Genomic DNA, 24,687 nt, shown 5'->3' with positions numbered 1-24,687 from the left:
ATGGCAACCCACTCCAGTATTCCTGCCTGGAGAATCCCGTGAACAGAGGAGCCTGACGGGCTACAGTTCATGGGGTCGCCAAGAGTCGGGCACGACTGAAACGACTTAATCGCTTCAGGCACACAAGCACACAATCCTCTTCCGTAAAGTTGCTCACGATGCGAAGCGCTCAGATCGGCGCGGCCGCAGGTTATACCACTGAAAATAAACACGTGTCTCCAAAAAACTACAACCCCCATGAAGCTTTAGGGTACGACAAACGGAGGGGTGGTGCTAGCTTAGTCTCTCTCGCGAGGAAAGAAAAAATTCTAACTACCATTCCCGATGGGCGCAGCGCTGCAGATTGTCCAATCAGCTTTAAGTAGAAAGTATCGCGAGTCTTCGGTGAGAGTTGGCTCTATAAGCCCGTGGTAAGAAGTCTCAGAAACCCTTTTCAAGAAGATGGCGCCGAAGGCGAAGAAGGAAGGTGTGTGCTGGGGCTGGGGATCAACAGCTGACTGGCCGAGGGTCCCCGCAGAGTGAATGAACTGGGAGGACGATGCCTGGGCGTTTAACCCTTGCGGTGTCTGCTCCGGAGCAGCTTCTTGCGTTTCGGCAACGCTAAGGAGCGCGTACGCCCAGCCGCATGGTTGGGGCTCTAATGAAGGGGGTTGGGGAGGCAAGCCTGGCCTGTACCGCCTACTAGAGACAGCCGGGTCGTCAGCTCTGGGAAGCACCATGTTTCCTAGACCTGTAAGGAATCAGTACTCTGAACTGTTTGACCCCACGCTAAATGGGTAGCTGTGCCATGGTATATATAAAACTACTAGTTCACATTCTAGCAAGTGCCAAGCCTTCGTCATTGCTAGTTTAGTCCTCATTTTATCCCCAGTTCGTCCTAGAATCGTGCATATGATGGAAAAATTTTAATCTCCTGAAACTTGTGATGTCTTCAAAGGAACCACTGATGCACGTGCGGCCTGGGACGCCCACTCCCGGTCTTGAGGCCGGAAGTGATTTCTAAATATTTCACCCTCGATTTCTTTCCTTTTCTCAGCCCCTGCCCCTCCTAAAGCTGAAGCCAAAGCAAAGGCTTTGAAGGCCAAGAAAGCAGTGTTGAAAGGTGTCCACAGCCACAAGAAAAAGAAGATCCGGACGTCACCCACCTTCCGGCGGCCCAAAACACTGCGACTCAGGAGGCAGCCCAAATATCCTCGGAAGAGCGCCCCCAGGAGAAACAAGTCAGTACTGCCCCTTGTTCATGAAGAGATGTTTGGGTGTCCTCCATTGGTAATTGGGAAATGTACCAAACCTAGAGTATGGCTTCTCAAAGTCATGTTGGTACCTAGTGTGCTTGTCTAACGGGAGTATGAGATTAATGCCATATTTAAAACAACTCAGAGTCATTGTCAAGCTTAGTTAATTGTTAGATTGTTTCATATGTGGTTTTCATTCTGGTGAGTATAAAGTGGGACCGAGTTCCAGGTTTAGGATCTGTATTGGACAGTGAAGGCCTGCAGCAGTATATAGCAGCTTCTTTTCATTTACTTTCCCAAATGTTTACACTGAAGGAATGGTTAGGGGGAGTGGGCAAAAGTTTAGGGTATGTGTGTGTTCTGGTGTGACACTACTGGTGATGACTGACCTTACGGAGCACAGTTGAGAGCAGAGCCATGGTAGTGGTTACCACCAAAGGTAATTTAACCATTGCTTCCTACGAAAAATGCAGGAGAGTAGATTATGTCCACAGAGAAAAGAACTTTTACCCCCATTTGGACCTAGATGATAGGTGATGAGAGGTTGAGACCTGATCTCTATCTTCAAAAAAGGACAGTGTACCCAGGCAAACAGAGCTTTGCTTCTAGAATTTCAGAGGGAAAGCTGTGTCCTGAGGGGCTATTTATTGTAACTTTAACCTAGGCTGTAAATAAAAAGCTGTTCTCAAGAATTGATGGCTTGTCACCCAGTTTTCAGTAATCGAAACAGGGAAAAACAGTCAATTGAGTCTCATAGTGAAGCACCAACGTTCTTTGGAACCGTATCCTGGATTTCAGGATTCCATAGTCTTAACTTTGCTCTTGGGTTTGGTTTTCTAACCTCTTAAGTCTCAACTTTCTTTTAGAAATTTGCTCCTCAGGAATGTTGAGGTCAGGTAAAGAATGAAGAGGGTTGGAACTCAAAGATGATTGTTTAATCTCTTAAAACGATGAAAGCCCTTGAAATGTCACTAAACCAAGGCTCCAGGTCCCCAGGTTTCAGGGTGCATGTGATGACACTGTTCAGCGACCAAAGTCTGACAGAAATGATTGCTATCATTGTCTGATGCACCTGAGAGCTTTGGACCTTGGGCTCCAAAAAAGGGCCCATCCTTTTATTGGACTCATGCCAGGTAACCCCATTTTACCTTTCTCCCAGACTTGACCACTATGCCATCATCAAATTCCCCCTCACCACCGAGTCAGCCATGAAGAAAATAGAAGACAACAACACACTGGTATTCATTGTGGATGTCAAGGCCAACAAGCACCAAATTAAACAGGCTGTGAAGAAGCTCTATGACATTGACGTGGCTAAGGTCAATACTCTGATCAGGTAGGTGAGTGGGGCCCTTTGGGATGGGGAGGAGGCTAGGGCCTCTCATCTAAATGGCATGAATTTCCTTGATGCTGCTTTTGGGGTCCGAAGTAGGCTTCCCAGAACGTCAGCTGTCCTGTCTCTAGGACTTAAGGGTTAGTGCTCATTTTCCTGATCCCTGTCTCTAGGCAAAAGCAGGCCCTAGAGTAAGGTACAGTTAATGTCAGAATACCTGTGGTTTGTGGCTTAGTGGCTTCCCTGACTCCCCCTGTGCAAATGATGGGGAGAAAAAGACATGAACAAAGGAACCATTGATGCACCAGAAGTCTGGGTGGAAGAGGGTATGGGGGCAATGAGGGGCAGCAAGGATTAAGGCTTCCTTCACCACCCTAGGCCTGATGGAGAGAAGAAGGCATATGTTCGACTGGCTCCTGACTATGATGCTTTGGATGTTGCCAACAAAGTAAGCTTCCTTTGCTACAAACTCCTTAACACTCTCCCTTCCTGGGTGCAAATGATGTGTCTGTTAGTGACCAAAGCCTGACTTCGGTGATTAGTCTTAACTGACTGACTGCACCTCTGTCTTTTAAAAATACTGTGACATTCCCTCTTAATCTTCACATTTCAACTCCCAGTAACAGTTCCCTTTTGTTTTTCAGATTGGGATCATCTAAACTGAGTCCAGCTGGCTAATTCCAAATATAAAAGTTTTCACTATGCATATGCTTCTTGTCTTTATGTTGATTTTTGGGTGAGGGACCATACTGTGGTACATAAACACTTAAGTAACCAGGCTTGATTGGTCAAGATTCTTGGTCTACTTTCCCTGTTGGAACACTCAGCCATATCACTTCACCATACTTGCAGCAGAGGTTTATGACCCAGATTAGAGTTGGTTGTCCTAGGACAGCTACGACTTGACCTCTATCCTGGAAGTAAGAGACCAAGCAAGAAGCTTTACAAGAACACCTTCCTTTATCTGGAAGAGGCTTGGTATGAGACCAATATCCAGAGGTTCCATTAGCATCCATTTTAGGGCTGTGTGGCTTGGCTGGCTTTGCAGTAGCACCTTACCCCACACCCATCTACCTCGTCCAACCGGTCGGTCTGCTTCCCTCACCCCTTGCCCAAGAAAGGACAAGGACTTCAGAGACATTCTTTCATTAGTGTTTTAAATAGTAGGAGCAGGCTTGGTGGAGAGGCTGACCTCAGGCGAGGGGCTAAGCCTCTTCTCCATTCCTGTGAGGCTGTTCTTGGTGTTGGTCCTTGCCACAAATCCCTAACTGCTTTTTCACTCAGTCAAGAACTTGTCTTTGTGTTGGTGGCTGGGGATGCGCTGGGGACAGAAGTCTGAGCGGAGGAGGCGGGAAAAGTAGACAAGGATCATGACATCCAGCATGAGCAGGATGGCCAGCAGAAAGGTTCCCAGGGTCCTCTGGCCTGCGTAACCCAGGAAGAGATGGGTGAGGTAGGCCTGAGGGGCCAGGCGGAAGAGGAAGTACATGACCAAGTTGATGTATTTGTTGACCCGATAGAGGAGGAGATGCTGGGCATTATTGATCTTCATCATCATGCGTATCGTGAGGAAGATGTTGCTGACTTCCACCAGCAGTGTTAGGACACCCCCACCAACAAATCTGCTCCAAAAGATGCCTGAAAAGAAGGCACCCATAGCCTACAAGGCAAGGGAGAGAAGGGGTTAGGGCCCGGATACCACAGTTTCCTTGGAACTTAGTGGGAATATCCAGGTTATCAGGAGGGATAAGAAGTCCTTTAATATCTTCACTCAAACAAAGCTTACAGTGGATTCACCAGTAGTAAATCTTGATCTCTGCCCACACTGGCTGGAAGGCCTTGATTGCTGGCCTTAAGTAGTGAACCAAGGGCTCATTCTAGCCCTAAGCACTGTAGCATGAGATGTGGGACATGGCGATGGGGTTTAGAAAAGATGGTCTTTACCTTCCAGGTTCAGGTAGCTTCAGGTATAGGCAGCAGGCCTATACCACATCCCCAGCTTCTCACTTACCATGACGTGGTGGACGAGGTATTCCCAAGAAGCTCTTGACTGATGGCTAATCACGATATCCACCGTGTCGTGGATGAAATACCCTAGCGGAGGGATGGGGGAGAGGTTGTAAAGGGTACCGAATTAGAAGTTTATCCCTGTCTCCCCACCCATTTAATGCCTCCCGGCAAGATCTACCTGCGGAGAAGCAAGTAAGCAGGTAGCCAGAAAGCGACCATGCTTTCTCAATCTCCACCAGCATCTCAGGGGTCTGCCATATACTGAAAGAGGGAAGAAGGCAAGCTATCATTTCAGTATCCCAAAGGTCCCACAAATCCCCCTATTACCCTAGCCAGTACGCTATTGGCTGACGGGGGAGCGAGGAGGGGCTTGGCTGAAACCCAGGTGTGTCCCGTTTCCCAGGTGAGAAACCTCCCCCCTACCCCCCGCCGCCAGGGGTTGCCGCCGCTCCTGGTTGGACAGCGTTTACAAGCCGAGAATCAGGTGAGACTGTCTGGGCCATAGCCCGCCGGTGAGTGATGGAAAGAGGAATCCCCAGCCGCCTTCACTCCCCCAGTACTTCACTCACCACAGCAGCGCCCAGGTCCCTGACACAATGGAATGCGCGAAGGAGACAAGCAGGTTGTGCCAGCGCCAGGTCCGCAGGGGGTCGGCCTGCACGTGCGCGGGCAGGGGCAGGCGACAGAGCGCGTGCCGGACTGCCCGGAAGGTCAGCGTGGCGCCCAGGAGAAGCGGCAGGGCGGGGAGCAGCATTGGGGGCATGCTGGCCCTCCCTGCCTCTGTCCACCCTCCAGGTGGCCTCCTCCGGCTGTTCGGGGACGGGGCTCCCTCGCGGACCAGTCCACCCTGGATCCCTGTCCTGCCAGCCGCCGACTTCACACACAGGGTTTCGGCAGAGCCCTGTAGGCCCCTTCGCTCCTCCCGTCCCCTCCCCGCCGGCCTCTACCCCCGCCCACTGCCGCCCGCGCCCCCGCCCCGCCCCGCCCTTTCCGCCTGTCCCCGCCCCTCCGGCGCCTCTGCAGCGCAGAGGGCACTAGCCCCATTTCCCCCGGGCCCCCCAGGCCCGCCAGGCTTCCGCGAACTTCGGTCAAAAGGAGCTGTCCTGGGGGCGCCGCCGCCGAGCCACCCCTCGCTGGCGCCTCCCGACGGCCGACGGAGTCCCACTTCGCTCTCTTGGCCTCGCTAACCCTCAGCCACCCTTTCCCCAGGCGTTCCGGCTCCCTAGCCTGGGCGCCTACTGAGAGAACTTTCTCTTCCGCCTTCAACTCTTTGGTGGGCAGAGCGGAGCGGAGCGAGACCCGTCACAATCCACGTCCTTAATCCCTGGTCCCAGGGACCAGCCGGTACCCCGCTTCGTACGGTGATCTCCGCCCGGACCTTGTTCCACTGGATCACTAGTTTCTTGGGGCCCAAGACGTACACGTTTACCTGCCTCTACCTCGTCCCGCACCGAGTCGGTGCCTAGAAACTGTCGACTAACCCATCAGCACCCCTCCTCCCAGCCGGCTCTTGGGCTCCTGGGGCCGCGCGGCACTCACAGTCCTCCCTCACAGTCCCAGCTCTCTTCTCCCGGCTCCCTAGAGGCTGGGGCGGGGAAGACGGCCGATTTGCCCAGCCCGCTAGGGTGACTCTGCAGGCCAGTGGACTGGAGCAGAATGCAGCTCGCGACCACAAGGTGTCAGCCTATCCTCACCATGGCGCGGATCCCCTCCCACCGCCAAAGAAAAGAGGTGATTGTTCGGGGTGGAGAGTTAGCCGGACTCCGCAAACACAAGGGCGGTGGAGAGCTGGGGGTGGGGCGGAGGGGGCGGAGGTGCTGTGAGTGGGAAGAAATATCGGAAGCCTTGAGGCGCCAAGAGGTTTGGGTGTTTGCTCTGCTTCCCCTGCTGACTCCAAGGTTACACATTAACCCCTCTGGGGCTCCTTGGTCAACCCAGGCCTGATCGGTTTCTAGGTGAGAGCACGGAGTGTCACCGCCGAGCGGTTTCCCCCCTTGCGCTCCCCTTTGCTCTCAGGGCAGCTTTGTCCACCAGCCACACCGGCCTGAGCCAGACAGAAGTTTGGGGCGGGGGGGGGGGGGGGGGCGGTGCCTCATGAGGGGCCCTTCTAGTGGTCATCCGCGTGGATAAGTCTGGGCACCCTTTCAAGGGGCAGAGTAGGAGATGAAGATAAATACCCCTTTTCTCACATTCCTCGCCCACTCAGAAATAGGGACGCTGTCCCTTAGCTCATCACCATCCTTCCTGCTTCCTTAACTGAGCTTTTATGGAGCTCTGGAGCTCGTGAAGAGCAAGAGGCGCCAGGGAGAGACCTGAAATTAAACACACTTCTGATCAAGACCTTAAACAAGTGTACTAACCAGCCCCCCTACCTCTGGGCAGAACCCTTGAACTCATATCAGCCGAACGACTCATTCTCCCTCTCCCCGATTCTTTCAGGTAGCAGTCCACTTCCCTCCCATCTTCTCCCAAGGAGGTCCTCTCTAGTTAAACGTTGAAGTCAGATTACTCTGCTGCAGCGGCAAGCGTTGTACGTGTGCTCTGGGGAGTTGAGAGTGTGGACGAGCTCAGAACTCACCAGTCAGGACAGCCCGGAAACCGTGTCACGTCCTCCCTAGGTGAATCAACTTACACAGCTCAGGGTTTCCCCGGTCCCTCCCTAGGCAAACACGAAACTAACCTTGCACCCTGCCCACAGACCGAGAGCGCTGACTCGGTTCAGTTTTGGTAGTTGATCGTTTGCGTGCTAATGAGAATCTGCCCTGTACTTCGAAAACAGCGTGATTTTAAAAAAAAAGAAAGAAAACAGCGTGATTAGTGGACAAAGAGTGGGGCAGAGAGAGATCCGTCCTTTCTTCCCACCCTCTCTTGACCTGCGCGGGGAACCCCTCCGGTCTAAGGAAGAACTGCGAGGGCCGGATGCGGCCACGTGTGTAGGCAGTGGCTGGTACAGTGCTGACCTTTGCGGGGCGTGCCAAGAAATGGCATATCGCCCTATTCCTTGGACCCTAGAAGGCCGACTGCGGATTCGAACTGCACAAAGTGTGCAAGTGAGCAGAGACAAATAAGAGGCTGAACCAACACCTAACTCCACTAGCTCCTCCCCGTAATTATCTTGAATGGCAGTGGGCGTGGTTCTAGAGAGGGTGGGTCTGCGCACGCGCTGCCTTTGGGTTTGGGGGTTCCGGAAATGTGACTCTGAGAAATGAGATGGAGAAGTACGAGCGGATCCGAGTGGTGGGCAGAGGTGCCTTCGGGTGAGCCAGGGCTCTGGGGGAGGAAAGCGCTTGGGGAGAGGGAAAATCAGCCCCCCAATTCTGACCTCAAAATAGCTGCCCGTGTAGCCCCGCCCCGAGGCGTGAGCGCCCACTCCGGGAAGCCCCTCCCAGGCTTCCGGCTCTAGTCCTGTTTGGGAAGCTCCGCCTCCAAGGAGGTCACGCCCCCGGCCGGCCTTCGCGGCCCCCGCAGAGTTTGTTCTTTAATCCTGACTCATTCATTCAACAAATGCTGAGCGGCTGCTATACTCGTAAGGCTTTCGGTGCTGTGTATACAGTTAAGACCAAAACAGGCGTGGTCTTCTCCCTCTTTGAGCTTACATACTACCGGAAAATTATACTATAAACAGGACATTGTTAAAGCAGTGATCAACAAACAGAATAGAGTACAACACGAGGGAGTGTTCATTTGGGATGGTTAAGGAAAAGTTCTCTGAGAGGTGAAATTTAAAATCAAGAGAACCTATACGTATATAAAATGAGAACCTATACGTAGTGAAAAAAGCGAAGCTTCTCAAGCGAAGGAAACAGCTTTTGCTAACGTCCTCACGTGGGAAAGAATTCAGAGTATTCAAGGAACTGAGAAGACTAATGTCATTGGAATGTAATGGGCAAGGTAAAGAATGGAATAAAATGTGATTGTCACAGAGGGCGGGAACCAGATTATGGCCTTGTGTGTGTGTGCGTGGTAAGTCACTTTTGTCGTGTTCCACCGTGTGTGACCCCATGGACTGTGTCCTGCCAGGCTCTTCTGTTCATGGGTTCTCCAGGCAAGAATACTGGAGTGGGTTGCCATGCCCTCCTTCAGGGTATCTTCCAGACCCAGGGATCCGACCCGCAGGTAACTCCTGCATCTCCTGAATTGCAGGCAGATTCTTTACTGTTGAGCCACGTGGGAAGCCCCTATGGCCTTGTAGGCAGAGGTAAAAAAGTTGAATTTATTTACTTAGGGTGTCAAGGAAAAGAGATTTAAGCAAAGGAATGGTCTTGATTTGATTTGCATTTTTACAAAGTCACTGACTCTGCCAGTGGAATTTAGATTTGAGGTGACAACAATGAAAAGGACCTTTTGAAGTCTAGTGTAGTATTTTAGGCAAGAAATGATGATTTGGTCAAGGGTTATAGCAGAAGACACAGAAAAATGGGTGGGTTCACAATATTTTGGAGGTAGTAGAAACAGGGTTTACAGATATGTTAGTGTGAAATGGAAGAAAAATTCTGGCATGATTTTCAGGTGTCTGACTTTAATAACTAGTGGATGGTGGTATCATTTACTGAAACAGGAGGAACTGAGGAAGGAAAGGTTTTGAGGTCAGGGAGCAAGAGTTTTGTATTTGTTACATTTTAGAATGCTTGTGGGCCATGCAAGGAGAGATACAAAACAGGTAGTTGAATATGTAAGTCTGAGGCTCAGAGAAGTCTGAGCTGGAGATAGACATTTGACACTTAGATAATCCTTCATTCAGCAGATACTTGTAGACCTCTTACTAAGTGCTGGGGTATGCAGTAGGCTATGCGCTGGGGCTATAGTGGTGAAGGAGAAAGGACAAAACCCTGCTTTTATGAACACTGACTACAGAGTTGGAAGAAAATAATACAATGAATGGCTCCTGCTGACTGAGTATTTTTGATGTGCCAGGTAGTGTGCTAAGTGGAGAACTTGCATTTTCTTATTTGATCCTCTCAACCACCTTGTGAGATCGAACCTATTTTTTCCAGAACCTGATGTCACATAATTTAAGACCAGATAACTTGTAAGAGGAGGAGCCAAGATTTGAACCCAGGCAGTTAACTCCAGAGTCTGCGGGGACTTACTGAGACCAAGACTAACTTTACGTCTTTGAGCCTATGGTGAAACTGAGTCCCAGATAAGCTAAAAGACTTGCCAAAGGTCTCGCACAGTTTGTGGTCTGTTCTCCCTACTCCTCACTCATGTTCTGTGCACTTACTTGGATGACTTCTTAGTGTAGGTGCTTATTCCCCTGTCCTAAGAAACACCCAGTCACCAGTCTGACCTGCTTGATACGTGGCTGGAGGCTCAGTCCCTACTCCTGTATTCCGCATCCTCAGGATTGTTCATCTCTGCTTGCGAAAGGCTGACCAGAAGCTGGTGATCATCAAGCAGATCCCTGTGGAGCAGATGACCAAGGAAGAGCGGCAGGCAGCCCAGAACGAGTGCCAGGTCCTCAAGCTGCTCAACCATCCCAACGTCATTGAGTACTACGAGAACTTCCTGGAGGACAAGGCTCTCATGATCGCCATGGAGTACGCACCAGGTGGAACAGCCTTCTTGCATTGGCCTGAGGGCCTCTCGCCACTGGGACAACCCTGATTCCCTCTTTGGAGTGGGCTTGGCTGAGGGTCCAAGATATATAGAGCTCTGACCCCAGGGGTGTGATACTGGCAGACCTTCCTTGCCCTGTCTGGGCCTTCAGTTTCATAAAAGGGAAGACCTGAGCACAGAGAAGCCTGGGTCTTGACGAGTTCCCTGTGGCTGCAGGCGGAACCCTGGCCGAGTTCATCCAGAAGCGCTGTAACTCCCTGCTGGAGGAGGAGACCATCCTGCACTTCTTTGTGCAGATCCTGCTGGCACTGCATCACGTCCACAGCCACCTCATCCTGCACCGGGACCTCAAAACCCAAAACATCCTTCTCGATAAACACCGCATGGTCGTCAAGATCGGCGACTTCGGCATCTCCAAGATCCTTAGCAGCAAGAGCAAGGCCTACACGGTGCCTGGGGCGGAGGGGCCCTCAAGGGTGCTGGAGGTTTTGGGGGGCCAGGTCTACTTGGCATCTCTGTCTCCATCCCTGCACCCCCAAGACCCCGGCCCTTGGGTCCCTGGCTGAGTGGTCCCATGAGAGGAAACACTTTGGCCTGCTTTGAAGGGACGCTGTCTCTAAGTGGGCTTTGGGGCCGGAGCCTTGGTCCTCCCGCCCCGGCTGTAATGGCAGCTCCCCTCCTGCAGGTGGTGGGGACTCCCTGCTACATTTCCCCGGAACTGTGTGAGGGCAAGCCCTACAACCAGAAGAGTGACATCTGGGCCCTGGGCTGTGTCCTGTATGAGCTGGCCAGCCTCAAGAGGGCCTTTGAGGCTGCGGTGAGTCCCCCGAAGGGAACAGCTGGGAAATCCCTCCCTCTGTCTCCTGAAGTCCCTGGCCCCAAGCACCATTATATGTCTCTCTTCAAGCTGGTGGATTACCCCCAGCCAGGGCTGCACCTCCCCTCACACCGTGGGTTCCTGAGGTTAGGGCATGTGTCCTCCCTTAAACTGGAGGAGACTCCTGAGGGTAGGACTCTCCCATCAGATTAGGGACTCTCCTAACGGCAGGACTTGAGTTTTTCCCCAACAGGCAGCCAGCGGGACAGGGCTGCAGCTCCCCTATCAGAAGTTCTTGAAAGCTGGGTTTGCTTCCCCTATCCTCCTAGGAGTCCCATTAAGACACCCAAGGCTTCCAAGTGAGTTCAGGGCTGCGACCACCCCACCAGGCTAGGGGCTGGAGCTGGGGGTGCTGCTGATTTAAGAGCCTGGCTGAGGCTCCGCTGCCTTCACAGAACCTGCCAGCGCTGGTACTGAAGATCATGAGCGGTACCTTCGCGCCCATCTCTGACCGGTACAGCCCAGAGCTGCGCCAGCTGGTTCTGAGTCTGCTCAGCCTGGAGCCCGCCCAGCGGCCGCCGCTCAGCCACATCATGGCGCAGCCCCTCTGCATCCGGGCGCTCCTCAACCTGCACACGGACCTGGGCAGTGTCCGCATGCGGAGGCCGGTGCAGCGAGGGGGGGGGTGGGGGGGCGGGAGGGGGCCCTGGGAAGGTCTGGGGCACAGGGGTGCGCTGGGCCAGTCCTCTCTGCCTTAGTGTGGGCTCGTCAGGGAGGGTCCTTGTCCTGACGCCCACCGCATCTGTCCCGCAGGGCAGAGAAGCCCTTGGCCGCTGGGCCACCTATGGCCCCGGGCACTACAGGAAGCAGGACCACCAGCGCCCGGTGCAGAGGTAAGTCGGGCGGGCGGGGCGACCGCCAGGCTCCATGCGGCGTTCGCACCTATGTAACGGGCCTGATGAGCTGTCCCCGCAGGCGTCCCCCGGGGACCAGCACGGCCAGCCATCCCGCCGCCGCTGTCGTCGGTGTACACGTGGGGCGGCGGGCTCAGCGCGCCGCTCCGGCTGCCCATGCTCAACACGGAGGTGGTCCAGGTGGCAGCCGGGCGCACGCAGAAGGCCGGCGTCACTCGCTCCGGGCGCCTCATCCTTTGGGAGGTGAGCAGCCAGCAGGGGTGGGTCAGAACCGAGGCGGCGCGGGGTCCGGAACGGAGCGCTCAGGCCCCGCCCACGCCCTCCCCGTCCTCTCTCAGGCCCCGCCCCTTGGCGCTGGAGGAGGCACCCTTCTGCCGGGGGCGGTGGAGCAGCAGCAGCCCCAGTTCGTCTCCCGTTTCCTGGAGGGTCAGTCGGGTGTGACTATCAAGCACGTGGCCTGTGGGGACCTCTTCACCGCCTGCCTGACTGGTGAGCCGGTCAGGGCCCTCCCCTGTGGGGACTCGGCTTTAAGAAGGCCCCCAGAGCAATTTCCATCAGTTGCCTGTCATTTGCTAATCACGCTTTTATCTTCCAGGAGGTGCTTTACTTACAGATCTCCCTTAACCTTCCTAGCGGACCTGGCAAGGCAGTTAGATTCCCATTTGCCAGATCTGGAAACTAAGGCTCAGACGCTGTCACTTGTCCAGAGTCACACACTTGGGGAAGAAAGAACCCTGTCCTTGTCTCCCCTCACCCTAGCTGCCAACTAACTTTTTCTCGCTCCTCTAATCCAAGGTTGCACTGATCTGTCTGGAAGAACAGCTTAAACTGTCTCCTTTCCCTCACTGCCCCCTTCCCCAGACCGAGGCATCATCATGACCTTTGGCAGTGGCAGCAACGGGTGCCTAGGCCATGGCGGCCTCAATGACATCAGCCAGGTGGGTTCTGCCTGCACCCTGGGGAGGAGGAAGTAGGGACATGGCAAGGAGCCCACATCTGAGAGCTGACGCCCAGGTTGGGGGAAGGGGAATCCCCAGCAACCACGGTCCCAGTAGCTTCCAGGCTGCACCTGTTCTGGGCAACGTCTGGGGAAGTACAGAAAGACCAGGCTTCCCCAGCGGGTGCACCACATGTGGGGGGTAGTTAAAGGGACAGCCACCTCATGAGAACTTGCAACTTCCAACCTCATCCTTACAGGAAATGCTGAGGCCTGGTGGCTAACCAGGCCCCTTGCCCAGTCTGCCCTTGCTTTCTCTCTCTCTCTCTCTCTCTCTAGCCCACCATTGTGGAGGCCCTGCTGGGCTATGAGATGGTGCAGGTGGCTTGTGGGGCCTCTCATGTGCTGGCCTTGTCCACTGAGCGAGAACTATTTGCTTGGGGCCGCGGAGATGGTGGTAAGTTTTCACTCTGTTCCAGCCTTTGGAACCCCCCAGCTATGGTTCCATAGCCATGAACCCCCTTCATAGCCATCTTCTACCCCATGGCCTGTTCTCTTGCCCTTCTTTTCTCTCCGATTCATTGGTTCACTCCACAAACCTTTATTGTGTACCCACTATGCACCCACCTTGTCCAGAGTGCTGGACAAGATGAATAAGATTTCGATTTCTTTGGGCGCTCATGATGTCATGAGAGAGAGTTCATTTCTCCAGCCATATTTGTTGTGGTCCTCCCTGGGTCAGGCATGAGGCTGGGAATTGAAACTAGAGTCTTAGATGGGGTCCCTGTCCTCCTAGGGGATTCAGTCTAAGTGGAGGAGGGATCACAGAGGATATATCTCCAGCATGATAGAGGACAGACAGCCGCAGGCTCCCCCCAAGGTCCAAAGGTGTGGGAACCCAAGGAATGGCAAGAGGCTCCACTTGGAGAAGACAGATATGGCATCCGAACAGGGCCTTAAAGGAGGAATAGGATTTTGACCCACAGAGGGGCCAAGGATGGGCATTTCAGTCTGGGGAACAGCCTTCATTCATGCCGTCACCTCCTCTCCATGGGCCCTCTTTATCCTAGTATCATCAGTCCTAAAGCTCAGATGAGCCCAGTCCTGGTTTCTCCCCACAGGTCGGCTGGGACTGGGCACCAGGGAGTCCCATAGCTGCCCGCAGCAGGTGCCCATGCCCCCGGGACAGGAAGCCCAGAGGGTCATATGTGGCATTGACTCCTCCATGATCCTCACGGTGCCCGGCCGAGCCCTGGCCTGTGGGAGCAACAGGTAAATGGGAGCAGCAGGTACCTAGGTGCGCTATGATGGCTAGCCTCCCCCCACGCCCCCCGCCCCCAACCCCCCTTAGCTGCCAGCGTTCCATCTGTCACTGCCTACCTCCCACCAAGGATTAGAAGTGACGAGGGCTTAAGTTCAACCCAGGGTGGGGCCTGTCCCCTGGTGCACCAGCTCCTGCCCAGATAGGTGAGGGGGAGGACAGTCTATATAAAGTGTATCAATGGAACTGGCTCCTGGCTCTGTCCTCAGGTTCAACAAGCTGGGCCTGGACCACCTCTCCCTAGGGGAGGAGCCTGCCCCACACCAGCAAGTGGAGGAGGCCCTGAATTTCACTCCGTTAGGCTCTGCACCCCTGGACCGGGAGCCCCTGCTGAGTGTGGACTTGGGCACTGCTCATTCAGCTGCTGTAACTGGTAAGTAGGGCCTGGACACCGTAGGCCAAAGGCGGATTATCTTGGCTTCCTTGGGCCCTTTTCTTCCTTACCTCTCTCCCCCACAGCCTCTGGTGACTGCCTCACTTTCGGCAGCAATCAGCACGGGCAGTTGGGTACCACCGCTCGCCGGGTCAGCCGAGCACCCTGTCAAGTCCAGGGCCTCCAGGGCGTCAAGATAGCAATGGTGGCCTGTGGGGATGCCTTCACTGTCGCCATTGGGGCAGGTGATTAATGAACATTATGGGGACAGATGGGGGTGTGGGCAGACCCTTGGGCAGTGGGGGGTTATGCTCAGGGCTGCTGAACTCAGCAACCCCATGTGGGGGCCAGTAGGGCAATCTAGAAGGCTAGCTGCTTGCTAAACTCTGTCTTTGTCCCATTGCTTTCCTTGGGTTTCTCTTTGGCAGAAGGTGAAGTGTACTCCTGGGGCAAAGGGGCCCGAGGTCGCCTGGGAAGGAGAGATGAGGACGCCGCACTCCCTAGGCCAGTGCAGCTGGATGAGACCCACCCGTACACGGTGACCTCCGTGTCCTGTTGCCATGGCAACACTCTCCTGGCTATCCGCCGTGAGTTATAACTTCACCCTCACCCACACAAGGGTTAACTCAGCTGGCTCCTGCCCATACTCACATCCCCAGCGGTCACACCCCAAATTGCTAAAAGCATCTTCAGCTCCCAGATAAATGAAAGCAGAAGCTGCAAGGCCAAAGTGAGCTCGCAGGGCGGGCAAGGGTAGGCACTTCTTGGGCCTCACTGAAGGGCTGCCCCCTCTGCTCCCTGGGGATCGAATGCATTCTTTCTCCTCCAGCCCTCAAGTCCAGTTTCCGTTTGAACCTCTGTTTCTGGGCCTGGCAGGATCCAGAGTCCAGGGCCCCATGTGGGAGAGAGTGGAGGGAGCTGAGGCTTGCTGGAGGCACCACTCTCTGGGAGGCTGCAGGGGTTTCTCTTTTGTACTCCCCAGCTGTCACGGATGAGCCAGTCCCCCCTTGACACACCTGGATACACTGCCGGGCTACCCAGATATTGCTTCTCCTGTGAATGTTCTTGAAAAGTGCAGGCACCACACTGGATTGTATCGTCAATGGGGTATAAGGACCAGTAAAACCCCTGCTCTGCTTTTGGCTCGGGATATGGGCTTCCCTGGTGGCTCAGTTCGATCCCTGGGTTGGGGAGGTCTCCTGGAGTAGAAAATGGCAACCCACTCCAGTATTCTTGCCAGGAAAATCCCCTGGACAGAGGAGCCTGGCGAGCTCCTACAGGGCTGCAGTCCATGGGGTCACAAAGAACTGGAACACGACTTAGCGACTAGACAACAAATGTAAAACTCAACCCACTCAATTCCCCCAACATCCTAGTTTCCCCTCCCCACCCCTTCTTATCTTTAGTTAACTAATGTCCCCAGGGTTCAGCCTGGCTAGAGTTGGAAGCCATAGTAACTTTTGGAAGCAGGGTGGTCTCAGGAGCCTCTGCAGAAAAAGGCTGGAGGTGGCTGTGTGGCTCCACCCAGATCCTGCCCCTTCCCCCAGTTAGAAAATAAGTCCCTGGTGTCTACTGGAAGAGCAGCCCGGTGCTTTGGAGTTGGGCAAGCTGGGGCCTGCCTGGACTGGCCATTCCAGCGACCTAGCCCCTGCATCGCCTGGGGCAGGGAGGTCCCAGGAGTGCTGCCACCTGCCCCCACTCCTATATCCAGAGGCAGGGGTTTACATAGTTTTTGAGTGCCTCCCTTTCCCTGCGGGGGTGCATAGGCTGCAGTACACTCAGAAGGTGGCCCCTCACTCCATGCCATTCCCCCAAAGCAGGTTGGGAGAAGGGGTAGCTGGCTGGACCAGACTAGCTTCCCAGATGACTGGGAGGGTAGCGCGCCAATAAAAAACAAAAAAAGAAAAAACCAGCTGCCTGCCTAGAGTGTGGTCTCTTCAGGGGTGGGGGCGGCCACCCCAGGGCTGGGCTGGGCTGGGCTGGGCTTGATCTGGGCAGCAGAGCCGCGGGCCGGGGAGGAATGTGGGCGCAGCCTGAGGCTGGGGCCGAGGTTCCTCTGGCCCGGGGCCCAGCCCGGCCTCCCCGCCCAGCTGGACACCCCGGATCTGGTTGCTATGCTTCAGCTGCCTAGCACCTGGAGGCTGGAGCCCCGGGCCCCTGAGCGACACGTGGCCCCCGAGACCGAGCTGTTGACTCCGGAGAAGCGAATCTTTGTGGCGCGGCCCAGCTGGTCCCCCGAGGCCCTCCGCCCCATCCAGCGTCCGAGCTCCTTCCGACCTCCCCAGCCCTGGAGAGAAGCGGGGCCTCGGTTTTTCTTCCCGAGGGGAAGGGGGAACCCCTGCTCCTCGGCGGTGGCGAGTCTGGCAGAGCGCCGACCCCGAAGCCGCCGGCCGGCAGGGTGGGTGGGGAGCGCTGCGGAGCGGGCGCTAGGACCGCGCGGGCGCGGCCCCGCCCCCTCTTCCGGCGGGCGGGCTCAGGGGCCGCGAGCGGGCCCCGGCCGCCAGTCGGCGCCGCCCGGAGCCGGGAGCGCGGCCGGAGCGAGGCACGGGCTGTGGGGCCTTCGCGCACCCGGCCCCGCTCGCCCGTGCCCGCCCGCCATGCCCGGCTTCGACTACAAGTTCCTGGAGAAGCCCAAGCGGCGGCTGCTCTGCCCGCTGTGCGGGAAGCCCATGCGCGAGCCCGTGCAGGTTTCTACCTGTGGCCACCGCTTCTGCGACACCTGCCTGCAGGAGTTCCTCAGGTGCGGCCCGGGACGGGGGGAGCGGGGACGGCCGGCCGGGGGGACGGGAGCCGCTGCCCCGGGAGGGCCGGGGCCGGGAGCACGCTTGCTCTTTGTCTGTGCCGCGGCCCGGTGACCTCAGGGGTGCCCGCCGTGACGTCACGGGGCTGCGGTGACGTCACGCCCCTAGGGAGGCCCACCCCCCTAAGCACGAATCCGTAGGGTCCCGAGTGCCACGCGCCAGGTGAGACGAATCCCGTGCCTTCCCGCGGGGTGGAGGTGGGAAAGGACGCCCTTCCAGACCTGCGACCGGCCCTTCCCCCTCACCTGAGAGCCACAGCGGCCTCGGCCTTGAACTTTGAATCCTACTGGGAAGAGGACAAAACCCTCTGTCCCGCGCGGCGCCTTAAGCCTCCGGAGTTTTCACCCATCTAAGCCCTTCTCATCTTTCCGATGTTCCCAGAATGGCAGCTATTGTTCTCCCATTTCACAGATTCAAAGAAAGACTGCGACTTGCCCACGGGTCGCGCAACTACCTACAGGCGCACAACTATCTAACGGGGGGGAGGGTGTCAGCGCGGGCGGTTTGTGCTCGAACGATAGGGGGAGGACTGCGACGCCCCGATCTTCAGTGAAGCAGGAGTTCCGTTGTTGGGTGCCCCTCCCCGCCTCTGTGGGTCTTGGGTACCGCGGATGGTCTAGATCGTTAGGGAGGGGCCCGCACCCCGCCGTCTCCCGCCCCTGCTTATCCGTCCCTCGGCTCTTAGGGCCCCATCGAGTTACGGGCGCCCTGAGTTGTCCTGAGTCTCCAGCCCGCGCTGGGAACTGCACTGTCCGGGGCGTGGGGAGGCCGGAAGAGGGAGCCCCGGATCTTGGGGTCGTCCGCCGAGAGCCCCGGGGAAGGTGGACTAGCCGCTGCCGTGTGTCAGGAGGCTGTGTGCAGAGGGTTCGCGGGGCCCAGGCTGCGAGAGCACCTCCGGGGCTCGTGCCTGAAAGGTCCCCTGCCTCGGTCCTCCGCGGTCCCTAGCCCTGCGATCTTCGCAGGCCCCTTTGTTTTACTGTGTTCCCCGCAGCCTGGACCGGTCCTGCCCTCACATATGCTCCTGCTCGAGCCTTGGTGCGGGCCCCCTCCTCCTCTTCCCTCCCCTCCTCCCTCCTCCCGTCCGTGTACACACTCTCTCCTACCGACACACAGCCCCATTGTCTCCTCCCGTGCCCTTCCCGGCCCTCTGGTTTCCAGATGAGGCCAGCTGAGCCTCCCCCCCTCTTCAGCTGACCCACCCTGCCTGCCTCGAGGGAGGATCGGGGGAGGGGGCTGTCAGGCTGGTTTCCCTCCCTTCTGCCTCTCTCGGCGGCTTCTACCCCTCCCCCTCCCGGAAATCCCCTCTTCCTCTCCCCCAGCCCCTTCCCCCATCCTGTCTTCTCCCCTGGGCCTGGGCCTCCACTGCACAGCCTGGAGCGCTCGGCCCGGCCTGCCCCCACCCCGCGGCTCACTCTGAGGCCCGGGGAGGGAAGGGCGCTGCCCCGCCCACCCTAACAGCTAGGGTGTCCGCCGTCCTAGGGGAACCTTTGTTCTGGCTGGGCCCCAAGCTGCCCAGGCTAATCTTCAGCCTGAAGCCTGGGGACTTGCCTCAGCCCCCTTCCCTGACTCCAGAACCGCGAAGTCAGCACATTCCTGAAGCAGCCAAGCTGACCCCCCCCTCCCCCAGGCCCACCCCTCGTCCCCTGCTCTTGCCAGGGCTATTACTCAGGTTGGTCCAGGAAGGCCGGTTGCCCCGTGGGCACGGGCACACCTCCTCGGTGCCTGGGCATGTATTAGTCTGGGTATTGGCAGCATGGCCAGTAGTAGTCGTGGGATCAGGGGGAGGAGATGGGTGCTAGAAATCCTTTGACCACGGGGAGCATGGCCTGCCTGCGGCTTGCCAAGTGCCATCCTGGACAGGGGTGCCGTGTGGCCTCTGCTTCCACCTTCGTCCTGGCCTGCCTCCCACCTACCTGCCTGACTCAGAGTTGCCAGAAATGCCAGGCCTGAGGGCCTTCAGTCCTGCTGAGTGAGCCTTTGCCCTGCCTAGGCTGCGCCAGGCAGCAGTGACTGGTCCTGGCTGGGGTCAGCAAGGCCATGCTGGCAGGAGGAGGCATGCCGCAGGTTCCTGGAGTGCTGACGGCCTGGTGTGGGGTTGGTGAAGGACCCGAGGGCAGCGGGCAGGGTCAGCAGGCTTCGGATGCCTGCTGTGCAGTGAGCAGAGTCTTGGCTGTGCTTGCCTGGCCAGTTTTTCCAGGACGAGCCTCTCTTCTGTGTACAAGGTGGTAGAAACCGAGCTGTGGAATCAGGCAGGCGTATCCGGTTCACCTGGGAGCCCCAGTTCTTTCATCTGCCAAATGGGGACACTGAGCCCCTTCTCAGGCCGGTGGTGAGAACGGGGTGGGAGTGTAAACACAGGACCTTGGAGCAGCCTCCTCTTTGCTTTAGAAGACACACCCACTTAGGAGGAGGGGGAGGTGGGGTAAGGTGGCCCCAAGCTGGCCTTTGCTCTGGGTTGTGGGCTGGGCACCCTCATGGGGACTGGGCAGCCCTGGCACTTAATCTCAGCCCATCTCACCCTCCTCTGTGAGCTTCCAGCCCAGCCAGTGAACACCAGCCTGGGGGACTGGGTGGCTGGGCAGCCTGTGCCTTTCCCAGGCCAGCTGCCGTCCTGGGGGGAGGGGTGCCAGCTGCCACCTGTTGGCCAAATGCTGCCTGAGGCAGCTGCCTCTGCCTCCGCTGGGCCCAGATCCTCCCTCCCCGGGACAGGAGCCGGGCTCTTCCGGGGGTCCTGGAGAAGTGGGTACCCTCAGGCCTCTACTTGCCCTCTCCGGCGAGGCTGCCTGGGAACCCATCTGGTGACACGGAGGCTGTTCTGGCTGACGGGGTGGGGCCCCGGGGTCTCCCCTTCAGCTCTGTGACCCTGTCCCCCCCGCCCCCCCGCCACAGTGAAGGAGTCTTCAAGTGCCCGGAGGACCAGCTTCCTCTGGACTATGCCAAGGTGAGTTCACCGTGCCAGGTACAGGCTCTTGCCGCCCTTGGTGGAGGCTGAAGCTGTCACTGCAGCCGTGGGCTCAGGGCCAATGTCAACCCAGTGCTGTGCGCCCCCACAAAGGTGGCCTGTTCCCTCCTACCAGGCCAGTTTGCAAATGAGGCCCGTGTTTGCCCTGGAGGGCGGGCATAACGCCCAGCCTGTGGGGGTGCACAGAGCTGCTCTGTGCCCACCAGAAGTGTTCCCCTCCCCTTTGGGTGGCTGGCCAGACCTGTGGCTGAGGGCCAGGACCCCTCTGCCATGGGGAAGGAAGCGGATGGTGTGGGGGCCGCCAGGGGCTGGGCAGGCTGATAGGCTGTCACCCCCCTGCGTCAGCGGATTGGGGACCCCGGAATCTGGGGTTGGAGCAGATGCCACCTGCTGCCCTCTGGTCTCCGAGGGGAGTTTAGCGGGAGAGAGGATGTTCCTGGCTCTGAGGAAGCCTGCAAGCCTATGGGGGGGGGGGGGTGAGGGCAGGAACTGGGGACTGCCGCAGGCACTGTCCCTGATCACTGCTCCGCGTGACCCCAGATCTACCCGGACCCAGAGCTGGAGGTGCAGGTATTGGGCCTGGCCATCCGCTGCATCCACAGCGAGGAGGGCTGCCGCTGGAATGGCCCCCTTCGGCACCTGCAGGTGAGCCTCTGCCCGGGGGAGCGGGACGCCCGCCCCCCAGGCAGGCACTGACTCAGCGCCTCCCCCAGGGCCACCTGAGTACCTGCAGCTTCAACGTCGTGCCCTGCCCCAACCGCTGCCCCGCCAAGCTGAGCCGCCGCGACCTGCCTGCGCACCTGCAGCACGACTGCCCCAAGCGGCGGCTCAAGTGCGAGTTCTGCGGCTGCGACTTCAGCGGGGAGGCCTTCGAGGTGGGTGGGGCCCCGGGGGTGGAGGGGCGCCCGGGTCCGAGGAGCCCTGAAGACTCAGCGCCGCCCCCCGCCCCCGCGCTTGCGCAGAGCCACGAGGGCGTGTGCCCGCAGGAGAGCGTGTACTGTGAGAACAAGTGTGGTGCCCGCATGATGCGGCGGCTGCTGGCCCAGCATGCCACCTCCGAGTGCCCCAAGCGCACCCAGCCTTGCACTTACTGCACCAAGGAGTTCGTCTTCGACACCATCCAGGTGAGGCCCTTCCCGAGCCCAGAGCTGGAGGGGCTCTCCAGCTGCTCCGGGGCTGCGGGGCCGGGAGCAGGGAGTCGGGCCGCTGACTGCTCCACTCTGTCGCTGCGGCCCTAGAGTCACCAGTACCAGTGCCCGAGGCTGCCTGTGCCGTGCCCCAACCAGTGTGGCGTGGGCACCGTGGCTCGGGAGGACCTGCCAGGCCACCTGAAGGACAGCTGTAGCACCGCCCTGGTGCTGTGCCCGTTCAAAGACTCCGGCTGCAAGCACAGGGTGAGATGCCTCTTTTCCTTCCGGTCAGCTCCCTTCTTGGTGCTTCAGACCTCAGACCTCGGGCCTGAGTGGTCCCTGCTGTGCTGCCCGGAAGGCCCAGTCCTTCCTCTGCTGGCCGGCTCCAGCCTTATCCTAGTGCCCTGTCTTCCCCATTCAGGGCTCGGTGCCCACCACCCTGTATCCACTTCTCCCCTCTCCCCTGGACTTGCCCCTACTCATTCTCCTCTCTTTCCTCCATGGCCTGGGGCTTTGCCGACAGTGCCCTAAGCTGGCGATGGCACGGCACGTTGAGGAGAGCGTGAAGCCACATCTGGCCATGATGTGTGCCCTGGTGAGCCGGCAGCGGCAGGAGCTGCAGGAGCTGCGGAGAGAGCTGGAGGAGCTGTCAGTGGGCAGTGATGGCGTGCTCATCTGGAAGATTGGCAGCTACGGGCGCCGGCTCCAGGAGGCCAAGGCCAAGCCCAACCTCGAGTGCTTCAGTCCCGCCTTCTACACGCACAAGTACGGCTACAAGCTGCAGGTGTCTGCGTTCCTCAACGGCAATGGCAGCGGTGAGGGCACCCACCTCTCGCTCTACATTCGCGTGCTGCCGGGTGCCTTTGACAATCTCCTCGAGTGGCCCTTCGCCCGCCGCGTGACCTTCTCCCTGCTGGATCAGAGTGACCCTGGGCTGGCTAAGCCACAGCATGTCACTGAGACTTTTCACCCTGACCCAAACTGGAAGAATTTCCAAAAACCAGGCACTTGGCGGGGCTCCCTGGATGAGAGTTCTCTGGGCTTTGGTTACCCCAAGTTCATCTCCCACCAGGATATCCGCAAGCGAAACTATGTGCGGGATGATGCGGTCTTCATCCGTGCCTCTGTTGAATTGCCCCGAAAGATACTCAGCTGAGAGCAGGCCCAAGCGGCAGGAGAAAGGGGGAGGGCAGTGACCTCCATCGGGCACAGCTGAGCCTGGAGAGGGGGCCGGACCCCCTTACAGCTGCTGCTGCTGCCACCGAGGCTCTGGTACCCCACTCCTCCTCCCTCCTTCCCCACCACCCTCTGGTGCCTCCTATTGGTGCTTCAGCCCCGACCTCTGGGAAGAGCAGGTCTTAGGGTCATCAAGGGCTTGGAAACCAGCGAGCCCCGGACCTGTCTCCTGGACAGGGCAGACACGCCTTGGTGCCGGCTACACTCTTCCCGGGACCGAGGTGCCTGCTGGTGCTATGTCCCAAGAGCCATAGGGGGGAGGGGGAGGGGGGGAAACTGAGGGGGTAGTTAAAAGAATCTTGTCTTGAGATCTGATTTCTCTTCTCCTTTCCCCAGCTGTGTCCCCTCTGGTTATTTATTTACTTAGTGCCAGGAGGGCAGAGCGGGGAGTCCTGATTTTTAATAAATCCCGAATTGTATTTATTAACTTGGTTCCACCTGACTCATCTGGGTTGCTTAGGGTCCTGGAAGGCTGGGCCCAAGGGTGAAGTCAAGGGACCTCAGGGGAGGGGGGGCGGGGCGGGGCGGGGGGGAGGAAACCTGCAACCGTTCTGACCCGATTCCAACGGCGCTCATGGGTCGCCCTCTGGTGGAGGACAGAGGGACTGCAAGGGGCTTTGTGTGGACGAGTTGCCTGCTGCTGCCCTCTGGTGGTTCGATGAGGGAGGTGCAGGCTCAACACTATAAGGGCTATAGTCCCTGATTCATACCCCACGAAACGCCTGTCCTTTGGCAGGTGTTTCTTGGTCTGATAGTAGCTACCATTCATTGAGTACTTTTGATATGGCAGACACTGCTAAGCATTTTATGTGCATTATTTCACTTAAGGGCAATAGTTAATAAAGAACCTTCGTGAACTGTGATGAGGACAGTGCCAGTTCCCACCTAGCACAAGATACAGTCGGTCCCTTGTGGGTTCCACATCCTTGAATTCAATCAAGAAAGAGTGAACTGGAAACACTTGGGGGAAAGTTACATACAGCAAAACTTACTGGCCAGTCATGGGCAAATTTACCTGGTGTTACATTGTATTAGATATTATAATCTATAATTACTTAAAGCATATCAGAAAATGTGTGGTTATATGCAAACACTATGCTATTTTCTATCAAGGACTTGAACATCTGTGGACTGTGGTATGAGCTGGGGAATTCTTAAACCAATTCCCTGTGGATAATGAGGGATGTCTGTGAGCACCTGGTGAATGTTAGCCTAACTCCAAAGCCTTCGAGGTGTTCAAAGCACTTGGATTTCCCCATCCATACTTGCTTTTCATACAGGCCTTAAAAGAGGGTGCCTGTGATTATCCATATTTGAACTGATTTCAGTGATCTTCCAGCTATTTTGGGGCAGGGCCTGGATTTTTCTTCCCCTTATTGCTGGATTCTGTTTTAAGCTCCAGCAATCCCTAGAATAGCTTCCTTTAATTTTGGCAATAGATTTGGTTTTGGATCTTTGCTATGCTTGCTTTTTGGCAAGTTACTTAGCTACATGGCATCCTTACTCCCGCTGGTAAAATGAGAGTAATCCTGCTAGATTTGTAAAGATTAACTCATCAGCATAAAGAGCCTTACTCTTGCCTGGCCCTAAGTGGCCTTAGGTTTACAGGAAGGTGGGTGAGGAGGCTCAGTCCCTCCACCTAAGAGGCCTGTGTATGTAAAATACTGTTCAGGCTCAGAGTATGGGAAGGAGAAGTTTCAAAGGCTGTAGCTTGCCCTCTCTGCTTTCCCAGCCAGAGGCTCAGGTGAAGAGCTCTTCTCAGAAGTGACAGGAAAGGTCTAAGCCTGAGACAGCAAGCCTGAGGAACTAACCAACCTAGCCTTCAATAGGTCAAATTCACTCATGTAGGGAGAGACAAAGCCCTGGCTGCTTTGCTGAGAAACATGACTCTCTCATGAGCTAAACCATCTTGGTATAGTGAGGTCTGGAAGCTGGTAAAAGACTATGGGCTCTAGCAGAGGAAATGCCTTCACTTAAGCATAGACCTGGGTTTCCAGGGCCAACAGGTGGAACCTCTTCTGCATTAGCCTTTCAGCAGAAGCCAGACTCCCCCTCCCCA

General features: G+C 56.9%; 4 protein-coding genes and 4 non-coding genes across 16 annotated transcripts; 7 read left to right on the top strand and 1 right to left on the bottom strand.

Moving 5' to 3' along the window:
* The first annotated feature begins 339 nt into the window (after window positions 1-339).
* Window positions 340-3,347, top strand: RPL23A (ribosomal protein L23a). Of its 2 annotated transcripts, none has more exons than XM_065910473.1 (5): window positions 340-466; window positions 1,037-1,220; window positions 2,395-2,571; window positions 2,947-3,016; window positions 3,213-3,347. In XM_065910473.1, the coding sequence occupies exons 1-5, from the start codon at window positions 442-444 to the stop codon at window positions 3,225-3,227; spliced, it is 471 nt and encodes a 156-aa protein (XP_065766545.1). In that variant the 5' UTR covers window positions 340-441; the 3' UTR covers window positions 3,228-3,347. The 2 variants fall into 2 exon arrangements, with proteins under 2 accessions (XP_065766545.1, XP_065766544.1); XM_065910472.1 differs by having other exon boundaries at window positions 3,195-3,347.
* On the top strand, window positions 886-952 carry LOC136150414 (small nucleolar RNA SNORD42). Its single transcript, XR_010659841.1, has one exon. It is a non-coding gene; the product is annotated as a small nucleolar RNA SNORD42 (small nucleolar RNA).
* On the top strand, window positions 2,239-2,308 carry LOC136150424 (small nucleolar RNA Z17). The gene has a single exon (XR_010659849.1). It is a non-coding gene; the product is annotated as a small nucleolar RNA Z17 (small nucleolar RNA).
* LOC136150415 (small nucleolar RNA SNORD42) lies at window positions 2,824-2,873 on the top strand. Its single transcript, XR_010659842.1, has one exon. It is a non-coding gene; the product is annotated as a small nucleolar RNA SNORD42 (small nucleolar RNA).
* LOC136150425 (small nucleolar RNA Z17) lies at window positions 3,061-3,131 on the top strand. The gene has a single exon (XR_010659850.1). It is a non-coding gene; the product is annotated as a small nucleolar RNA Z17 (small nucleolar RNA).
* A 361-nt stretch (window positions 3,348-3,708) lies between the features above and the next one.
* Window positions 3,709-5,540, bottom strand: TLCD1 (TLC domain containing 1). Its single transcript, XM_065910471.1, has 4 exons — window positions 5,148-5,540; window positions 4,757-4,839; window positions 4,580-4,662; window positions 3,709-4,228 (listed from the first exon to the last, which is right to left on the bottom strand). Exons 1-4 carry the CDS (start codon window positions 5,339-5,341, stop codon window positions 3,845-3,847), a joined length of 744 nt encoding a protein of 247 aa, XP_065766543.1. The 5' UTR covers window positions 5,342-5,540; the 3' UTR covers window positions 3,709-3,844.
* A 35-nt stretch (window positions 5,541-5,575) lies between these two features.
* On the top strand, window positions 5,576-16,587 carry NEK8 (NIMA related kinase 8). Of its 7 annotated transcripts, none has more exons than XM_065910459.1 (15): window positions 5,578-6,309; window positions 9,949-10,129; window positions 10,354-10,586; window positions 10,823-10,954; window positions 11,410-11,618; window positions 11,768-11,847; window positions 11,930-12,111; window positions 12,207-12,357; window positions 12,730-12,806; window positions 13,145-13,262; window positions 13,927-14,077; window positions 14,336-14,499; window positions 14,586-14,744; window positions 14,928-15,086; window positions 15,482-16,583. In XM_065910459.1, the coding sequence occupies exons 1-15, from the start codon at window positions 6,235-6,237 to the stop codon at window positions 15,508-15,510; spliced, it is 2,100 nt and encodes a 699-aa protein (XP_065766531.1). In that variant the 5' UTR covers window positions 5,578-6,234; the 3' UTR covers window positions 15,511-16,583. The 7 variants fall into 7 exon arrangements, with proteins under 7 accessions (XP_065766537.1, XP_065766538.1, XP_065766531.1 ...); XM_065910460.1 differs by lacking the exon at window positions 5,578-6,309 and adding an exon at window positions 7,303-7,835 and having other exon boundaries at window positions 9,924-10,129; XM_065910464.1 differs by lacking the exon at window positions 5,578-6,309 and adding an exon at window positions 7,734-7,835.
* A 396-nt stretch (window positions 16,588-16,983) lies between these two features.
* TRAF4 (TNF receptor associated factor 4) lies at window positions 16,984-23,070 on the top strand. Of its 2 annotated transcripts, none has more exons than XM_065910467.1 (7): window positions 16,984-17,239; window positions 20,190-20,241; window positions 20,803-20,907; window positions 20,976-21,137; window positions 21,225-21,386; window positions 21,501-21,656; window positions 21,916-23,070. In XM_065910467.1, exons 1-7 carry the CDS (start codon window positions 17,097-17,099, stop codon window positions 22,546-22,548), a joined length of 1,413 nt encoding a protein of 470 aa, XP_065766539.1. In that variant the 5' UTR covers window positions 16,984-17,096; the 3' UTR covers window positions 22,549-23,070. The 2 variants fall into 2 exon arrangements, with proteins under 2 accessions (XP_065766539.1, XP_065766540.1); XM_065910468.1 differs by lacking the exon at window positions 16,984-17,239 and adding an exon at window positions 17,250-19,629.
* Window positions 23,071-24,687: the final 1,617 nt, after the last annotated feature.

The sequence above is a fragment of the Muntiacus reevesi genome, chromosome 18 (assembly GCF_963930625.1).
Source record: "Muntiacus reevesi chromosome 18, mMunRee1.1, whole genome shotgun sequence".
In the NCBI taxonomy this organism is placed as follows: Eukaryota; Metazoa; Chordata; class Mammalia; order Artiodactyla; family Cervidae; genus Muntiacus; species Muntiacus reevesi.
This window is presented reverse-complemented; position numbering and strand designations above follow the sequence as displayed.

Excerpts from the sequence above, each read along its gene's own strand:
- RPL23A (XM_065910472.1), top strand. The coding sequence starts at position 442 with ATGGCGCCGAAGGCGAAGAAGGAAG. Across the intron at positions 2,572-2,946 it reads AAGGTCAATACTCTGATCAG|GCCTGATGGAGAGAAGAAGG; the intron begins GTAGGTGAGTGG and ends TCACCACCCTAG. Across the intron at positions 3,017-3,194 it reads CTTTGGATGTTGCCAACAAA|TTCCCTTTTGTTTTTCAGAT; the intron begins GTAAGCTTCCTT and ends TCCCAGTAACAG.
- TLCD1 (XM_065910471.1), bottom strand. The coding sequence starts at position 5,341 with ATGCCCCCAATGCTGCTCCCCGCCCTGCCGCTTCTCCTGGGCGCCACG. Across the intron at positions 4,840-5,147 it reads GGGACCTGGGCGCTGCTGTG|TATATGGCAGACCCCTGAGA; the intron begins GTGAGTGAAGTA and ends TCCCTCTTTCAG. Across the intron at positions 4,663-4,756 it reads GCTTACTTGCTTCTCCGCAG|GGTATTTCATCCACGACACG; the intron begins GTAGATCTTGCC and ends TCCCTCCGCTAG.
- NEK8 (XM_065910459.1), top strand. The coding sequence starts at position 6,235 with ATGCAGCTCGCGACCACAAGGTGTCAGCCTATCCTCACCATGGCGCGG. Across the intron at positions 12,358-12,729 it reads CTTCACCGCCTGCCTGACTG|ACCGAGGCATCATCATGACC; the intron begins GTGAGCCGGTCA and ends CCCCTTCCCCAG. Across the intron at positions 15,087-15,481 it reads CACTCTCCTGGCTATCCGCC|CTGTCACGGATGAGCCAGTC; the intron begins GTGAGTTATAAC and ends TGTACTCCCCAG.
- TRAF4 (XM_065910467.1), top strand. The coding sequence starts at position 17,097 with ATGCCCGGCTTCGACTACAAGTTCCTGGAGAAGCCCAAGCGGCGGCTG. Across the intron at positions 20,908-20,975 it reads GCCCCCTTCGGCACCTGCAG|GGCCACCTGAGTACCTGCAG; the intron begins GTGAGCCTCTGC and ends CGCCTCCCCCAG. Across the intron at positions 21,657-21,915 it reads ACTCCGGCTGCAAGCACAGG|TGCCCTAAGCTGGCGATGGC; the intron begins GTGAGATGCCTC and ends CTTTGCCGACAG.